The sequence below is a fragment of the Rhinoderma darwinii genome, chromosome 6, assembly GCF_050947455.1.
Source record: "Rhinoderma darwinii isolate aRhiDar2 chromosome 6, aRhiDar2.hap1, whole genome shotgun sequence".
Lineage (NCBI taxonomy): Eukaryota > Metazoa > Chordata > Amphibia > Anura > Rhinodermatidae > Rhinoderma > Rhinoderma darwinii.
This window is the reverse complement of record NC_134692.1, coordinates 141,760,213-141,768,032: the sequence shown is the minus strand read 5'-3', so window position 1 is coordinate 141,768,032 and position 7,820 is coordinate 141,760,213. Positions and strand designations below refer to the sequence as shown.

Below are 7,820 nucleotides of genomic sequence, written 5' to 3'. Positions count from 1 at the left end.
ACGCCATTTTGTGGCCAAACCACAACACGACTGTTTTTGTAGAAATGAGGCACAAAAAAATTGAAATAATGTAAAATGACTGAGATTATTTCGGTCCCTCTACCGGGAAGCTAATAGTCATTGAGGACACTAATAGGTCCGGTAGAGAACCAGTGATTATTACATACATTAGAATGGGCGTTCATGGCATCGAGACAGGCCTTGGGTTTGCTATGGCCCTATGGGAAGCCAAGTTGCCCCAAACCGTTTTTAATGAGGATGATGAACCTGTATGACGCTCCCACTAAAGACTCAACCATGGTCAAAGTTCACTTTTCTCCCCTAATGAATGGGGGGCAAGAAAGTCCTGGCTCCTCCTGTCCTATGATAAGGCTGTGGTGGCATGAACCATCACCAAATGGGGGAGCTCATTTGTGTTTTTGTCATGGGGCCCATTCTACTCTACGTAGGCCTATTTAAAGGAGAAGATATAGTTTACGATAGTAGACCAGATGGCCATTTGGCCAAGAGAGAGGTTTGTAGACCAAACATTTTTGAAAAATGTTCTACCACCACAATAACTCCAGGTTATAGCAGTATGATACAGACCAACGTCACAGTCATTGTATAGTACCCTTGTGTGTTGTAAGCACGACCAGCCAGTGGCCTATGCTCACCATACAGTCATACGCTCCCTTCTTACGGTATAATTAATACTGGTCTCGTTAAGAGAGTGCTCAGAGGGAGCATGAAGTGGAGCATCCATAGTGTACAGTGTTCATCTCAAGCTGCCGTAGAAAAAGTTTTTAGTTTTTTATTGGAAAATACATACAATTCCACCATCTTGGAGGTGGCTGCATGGCTATAATAGGCAAATAAGTATCCCAGAAAAAATTAAGGGAGTATAAGAACTGGCTCAGTCCTCTAGCAAGTCATTGAAGGAGTGCAAATTTGAGAGGGATGTTAAAAAAAAGTTGTCCAGAAGAAGACTCCATCCCTTACTTGTGAATTCACAGCACTGAAAATGAGATGGGCGGAGACCGTGGAACCAGTCAAAACACCATCTAATTCATACGTCTTAGACGTGTCCTTAGTCCTTGTCCAAACTCTACATGGAACTTATGGTCTGAATCCTCTTCCAGATTGTAGACCTGATGTGTAGATATTTGGAAGGTCCTAAAGAGCCAAGTCTGGTGGTACCATAAGCTTCTTAAAATACTCAGGACCCCAGATACCAGTGAGATGGTGGTCTTCCAATTTTGGCACATTGGACTTCATTTACTTATAGAGATGCTATTGCATCCGTTGGTTGATCATCGGTCATTATGCCGGCGTCAGTCCAGAGATATCTCACATGGATTTTCATGGAGCTTCGTTGCGGATTCATAAACTCTCTTGAAGTCTTTGTAACGAGGGGCACAGCCCAACCAAGCGTCACCAAAGTGCACCCAACCCATGAAAAGGAAGCTGCCCGGCCCCGGCTTGACCCCGCAACTGATAGGAGTCCTAATTTCACCATGGGACCTTATTGAGTGGCCTCTGGGCTGGAACAATATAAACTTCTGTCGGTGGACCCGGGTGGCGCTGATCCCGATCACAGACTCTTGTAGTTCTCCATTGTTGTCCACTGACTTGATGTGGCCACGAACAACTGTGAGGGGAAGAAGTCAAAGGGTGAGCTCGGCAATAATGATAAGGCCCAAACGAATGTAAGAAAGGGCACAGATGATTGGGGAGACGTGCCTGTTCTGGCATATCACACAATTACCCCTTGTAGGGACAGCATTACTTTTTACGAGGTCAAAAACAGTTGGGCTTTAGCCATAAAGTCAAAAACTATCATTTTGTAGGTTGTTATTTTTAGCTTGTCTACAGGCTGAGCCTGAGGCCTACACCAAGAAGAAGACAAAGCCTTTACTTGAGGCAGCATCGCCAAGGAAACTCGGTCTCCCCAGACACCCCTTCCCCGCAGACAGTCTTTATTAGGATGCAGCAGGGGGCAAAATAAGCTTAGGTAAAGAGGACAGATGAAAAAAAATAGTCAATTGGGGGTTGGGGAAGGACTGAACGCTTCACTGGGTCATTATTGCATTCCTTCGAGTCAAGCCAAGCTCCTTAAGACTATACAGTGTGTTACTCATGCCAGAGGGTCTTGACAGAAGTGACTCACGGCTCAAAGTTAAAGCTCCTAAATATCAGTGGCCGGAATATCAAGTATATGGGGCAAGTAGGAAGATGATGGCATAAATAACACTCAAGATATATCCTACCGGGTCAAAAGGGCTACCAAAAATATCTGTGAGGCATTTAATGTTGGACTGATCTCATCATTACCGTTATGTACGAGACCAAGGGGTGTACCCGTAACACGTGCCACCGTACCCCACAACCACCTTGAATACAATGTAAGAGCATTTTAGGATATATATATATAGGGGGTTCCACCCAAAAGGAAAATATGGACGTATGGGCCGCAACTAAATCCGTCCTTGGAATGAACATTAGGTCAATTAATTATAAACTCACCAAAGTCGCTAGTGCACATCACCATCAGGATTTCCGTGTCGTTGCACGGCCGGCAGGCGCCTAATAAAGGACAAAACAGAAGAAAAAAAAAATGAAAACCCCACATAATGTCCGGGAATAATCAGTACAGACCGATTTACACCTTGATTTTTCAGAACGACCTCTCCCTGGGCCTGGATTTGTCATTTGTAGGCTTGTTTAATGGTGAATGCAGATATACCCTTTATGTAAGGTTGAAGGAATTGTCCAGTTTAGAAAACCTATGGTCATGCATCCTATTAGGGGATTCTGAGGTAATAGAGGGGGGTCCTCTTTTCTGGATCCTCATCTCTTGGTCAGAGTGGAGAGCGGTTACATAGAGTATCTCTCTCTTGAGGACCTGTCCTGTATTACACAGACAACACATTGATATGCATGGACATGTTGTAATGCTTCATTTCCCCTGTGGGAGTGCTGCAGGCAAACTGAACACTAACTGCCGGGTTTCCCCACAGATCACAGCTGATCGCTGCGGGGAGGTACCAAGACTTTGTGATCAGCATATTGGCAATTGGCCCTTTTAAGTAGAGATTGTCCAAAGTGGAGAACCCCCTTAAGTGTCGTGTAGATTGGGGAGGTAATCACCCCTTCCCATATATACAATCCCGACCTTACCCTGGACAGCACGTGTTATTATGCCACTTTATACTACTTTATTCTAAGAATTGCTTGGAAATATAAAAAAAATCGATATAAAAATTTAGAGAGCCCAAAATAAAATTCTGAATAATGTTTTTATTTTCTTTTTATAATTCTCTGTTTTCGCAGCTCATCTGGTGGAGTTTGTAACTGAGAAAGTTTTAATGACAATCACAGTTGTCCTGGTAACCCGCCCGTCCGCAGCTTCTTATCTCACTAATTAATGGGGTTAATGGTTATATCCTTAGGCCCAGCAGGACACTGCCCTGTTGTTTAGAGAGGGAAAGGAAGAACGGGGGAAGGGAAGAGACTTCAAAACATTTCTTTCACCCCTTTTCCATCAGGCCATGACGTGACCAATGCGACCCTGCCTGGACTTCAGATCCTCACATTCATGTACTGAGCTGCGGTAAATGTGCAAAACTAATGTTGGTGAGAAACCGATCCCCAGGAGCCGAAATCAGCGCAACCAAGACATACAGAAAACTGGACACATGCGGGGCACATAGGGGGGCTAATTCATCAGTGTCATTGTCCCGTACCCCAAGTGTCAGTATATCATTATCCTGTACCCCAAGTGTCATTATCCTGTACCCCAAGTGTCAATATATCATTATCCTGTACCCCAAGTGTCATTATCCTGTATCCCAAGTGTCAGTGTATCATTATCCTGTACCCCAAGTGTCAGTGTGTCATTATCCTGTACCCCAAGTGTCAGTGTATCATTATCCTGCACCCCAAGTGTCAGTGTATCATTATCCTGTACCCCAAGTGTCAGTGTATCATTATCCTGTACCCAAGTGTCAGTGTGTCATTATCCTGCACCCCAAGTGTCAGTGTATCATTATCCTGCACCCCAAGTGTCAGAGTATCATTATCCTGTACCCCAAGTGTCAGTGTGTCATTATCCTGTACCCCAAGTGTCAGTGTATCATTATCCTGTACCCCAAGTGTCAGTGTGTCATTATCCTGTACCCCAAGTGTCAGTGTATCATTATCCTGTACCCCAAGTTTCAGTGTGTCATTATCCTGTACCCCAAGTGTCAGTGTATCATTATCCTGTACCCCAAGTATCAGCGTGTCATTATCCTGTCCCCTAGTGTCAGTGTGTCACTTTTCTGGGATCACCATTTCCTAGTGACCCACAATATTTTCTTTCCACACATCTCACCTTCCATGCTCAGCTTGTTGAGTGGTATCGCCAACCGTCCATCCCAATCCCCTCTAAGTTCATAGCGGAAAGCGGAAATGCGTCTACTAATGTCCAGATGAGGAGTGGCTTGCAAGAATAGCGCCACCTTCTGGTGCGGCAGCCACGTGAAGCAATGAACCCTGGAAAGCATGGAGGGCTCTCCCTCAGACATCAGTAGCTTTAGTTCTCCTTCCTTTTCCAGGTATAACTGAGCCCCTCGAAATGAAGCTGCCGGCTTTATGCAGGCTGTGAAATGGCTGGACCCGGGCCCTGAAGATGCCAAGGGCAGGCGAGGTGAAAGGGTGAGACGAAGTGCTCCCGTTGGGTACAACCATTCCACTGTGCCCTCCGCACAATGTAACGATACTTGTTCCACTGACTTTGGCTCCAGAGACAATCCACTGCAAAGATCAAGAAAAAAAATAGTTTTATTCAATATTCATGAATTCATTTTTATTCATTTTTTTTGCTCCCAGGGGGCGCTGTTACATTCTACAGAAAGAAATAAAAAAAATTAATTAGCGCCACCTAGATGCTAATACCCTCGAAAAAATGCCCAAGAGTTGGCAAATTTTTGCCAAAATGTTGAGAATTCAGTATTAATTTGCGCATGATAAAATAATTTTAATTAAATTGTCTAAACTCTCATTCTCGGTAACTAAAAGGTTAATTTTAGATCCTGATTCAAGCTCTAATCTGCTGGGAAAAGCAATTGACCTGAGCTTGTAACCCGGGCCCTATAGAGCTGTTAGGTCTGAAATTGGGTAAAGTCCTCAATGACAGACAAACCCGCAGCAGCTGGACGCGGCCTTAAAGGTACGGCGCAACAGATGTCAGGGTTGTGATAAGGTGAAAGCGGTTAGTTGTGGGACAATATTAACCAGGGGGGAATTTAACAACTATTCACACCCGCCTATTAAAGGGGCCACTAAATAGAGTTCACGTCCATGTAAATTCTCCATACAGTACCGGCCTGACTCAATCTGGAGTCAATTAATGGTTTTAGGCAGTTGACTTGGGCCCCCAAAGCCTCTGAGGGTCTTAATAGAGCATCCCCTAATGTATTGTACAACGCTACAGAATATGTTGGCCCTTGATATAAAAAAACCCTCTAATAATTACAGCAGAACTTCCACAAAGTGCCGGCGACCATAGAAATACGAGTCTCATCTTAGTGCAAATGATCTATTGACTTGTATGGGCAGACGAAAAAAGTCCAGCATGGGGACGCCCCGCACCATTCATAACGATAATTGCCCATTGCCCAGGGGTGCAAAAAACATGGCTACTTTTTTTTTCTCAAAAACAGCGCCGCCCCTGTCTACAGTTTGTGTGTGGTATTGCAGCTCAGCCCCAATGAAGTTTAGCTGCAATACCCATGGACGGGTGCGGCGATGTTTCTAAAAAAAAAAAAGCAGCCATGTTTTTGTAATCCTGGACAATCCCTTTAAGAAAGTTGGGTGACCACCAATATGGCCACCATAACACATCCCACAGGGGTGGTCACTACGTTTTGCGACATTCGCCCTTTATAGAAGTTGATGGAGAGCTTGCACATGGCTATGATATCTATAGGAAGGAAAGACAGGTCATGTGACCTGAAATTAAATTGGGAGTCACATGACCATCGTGCAATGATTGACAGCTCCATGTGACTGCGACACGGGCACGGCGACCGTCTAATAGACGCCAATGTCATACTTGACTGTCATTTGTCACTTGAGGTTCATCCCTATTGGAGATCCAAAATGGCGCAACTCATTTGTATATTCCACACGTGGAGGTACCGGGGTCCCGGGTCCATTTGTGGGGCTGTTAGTGACTGAATTGCGCGGTTCCACAGTGGACGGGATTTTATAAGGGATGTTTGTGGAGACCCCCACTCTCCGTCACTTTCTCCTCTCTGGATTAACGCGTTTCCTGGAGATTATCCAAAAAACATCCATACGTCAACATGAACCCCTGGCCCAAAGAGCTTACAATCTAACACGACTTGTCACAAGAAGCCAAATTGAAGCACTCAATCAACCACGACCTAAAGCCATGAACAGAAAGGGTTAACGGGCGCTAGGCGCCGCCTGTCATTAATGATCTATCACAGCCTGAAACGTCCCCGGAAGGTCATCAGGTGGCCACGACAGACAAGACGACTTCCAAAAAAAAAAAAAGGCGGTCATAAAAGTAGCGATTTTTCACCGATACAACCGCCAATGACGGCCAGCGACGAGAATCTGCAATAATGAGCTGTCGCAACCAATCAGAACCGAGGAAAAAAAGCAAAAATCATCGTCCACGGGTTCAAACTTTGGTTGCTCGTCACACGGAATCGTTAGCGAACCTGCCCTGATTGGATTGTTTATCGCCAATCATACGAAAAAATTGGGACACCGCCTCCTGTCAAAAACCCAAACAAAAAAGTTTCAGGCGGCAATCGGTTTAACTGCCCGATGTATCACATGAACACGGGGGAGGGAGGAACATAAGTTTTTGAAATTCCCAAAAAGTTCTAAATCTGGAAAAAAAAATTGCCCCAATGGGCGACTCTGCCATGGCAAGTGTCGCAACGCCGGCGCCAACTTCATTCAATGCTGTTTTTTTGTGTTGACGGCGCCGAGGAAGATGATGGTGCCAAATACAAAAATAAACTAAAAAATGTCCAAGTTTAATGAAAAAAATCATGACAAATTCTACAACACCGGCCATAGATACCAACCAATGGCAACAATACAGTATAATAAACAACGCGACCATAGACCTCAATAATAATAATAATATGGCCGTTACCACCGGGTTCCTACTCATGACCGGTCGCTATCGTTACTTTGCCCGAATGTTCGTAATAAATTAAGGTCATGGCAATGAAGGGGTATCAGAGGGTCCACCTATGGGGGCTTGGTGGAGATCTTACCTTCCTCTCCAGTTGCACTGACTCTCTGGAGAGCTGGCGCTGACGGACTGAAGGATCCCAGTAAGAAATGTCCAGACGTATAGGCAGAGCATCTTCGGATCGTGTCCAGGCTCCTCACACAAAGCGCATGGCCGGAGCTACGCACAATCAGAACATGGTCCTCTCCTGACCGGTCCCTTTAAATGTCCACCAGCCATGAGAACCGAAAGATCCTGGAGATGATGATGAGACCCCCCTCATATCCAGAATACCTCTACTCGACTCTGGGAAATCCTAGGACAGGACATTGGGAGGGGGGTGGAGGCCGACGAAGAGGGCTGAGGAATGTCCAGCCCTCCAATCAGCAATGGCCAATCCAAAACTTGGAGCCAATAGGAAGAAAGGCAAAGAGTAGAGAAGTTCTGTCCCATCCCCCTTCACATGGGTAACAAGAGAACAATGCAATTAAAGAGTAAAGAAGGATGGGGGGGGGGGGGTAGAAGTATCTATCTCCAGATGTTCTGCTACATTGAAGTGGGTTTAGGGGTCTGGAGAAAG

The 7,820-nt window shown here is 45.2% G+C and overlaps 1 protein-coding gene across 1 annotated transcript; it reads right to left on the bottom strand.

Moving 5' to 3' along the window:
* Nucleotides 1-779: 779 nt before the first annotated feature.
* On the bottom strand, nt 780-7,515 carry METRN (meteorin, glial cell differentiation regulator). Its single transcript, XM_075831465.1, has 4 exons — nt 7,284-7,515; nt 4,355-4,776; nt 2,506-2,565; nt 780-1,630 (listed from the first exon to the last, which is right to left on the bottom strand). The coding sequence occupies exons 1-4, from the start codon at nt 7,373-7,375 to the stop codon at nt 1,314-1,316; spliced, it is 891 nt and encodes a 296-aa protein (XP_075687580.1). The 5' UTR covers nt 7,376-7,515; the 3' UTR covers nt 780-1,313.
* Between the last annotated feature and the right edge of the window lie 305 nt (nt 7,516-7,820).

Coding starts and splice junctions, on each gene's coding strand:
- METRN (XM_075831465.1), bottom strand. CDS start 7,375: ATGCTCTGCCTATACGTCTGGACATTTCTTACTGGGATCCTTCAGTCC. Junction 4,777..7,283: donor CAGTGCAACTGGAGAGGAAG/GTAAGATCTCCA, acceptor TGATCTTTGCAG/TGGATTGTCTCTGGAGCCAA. Junction 1,631..2,505: donor GATGTGCACTAGCGACTTTG/GTGAGTTTATAA, acceptor TTCCCCTCACAG/TTGTTCGTGGCCACATCAAG.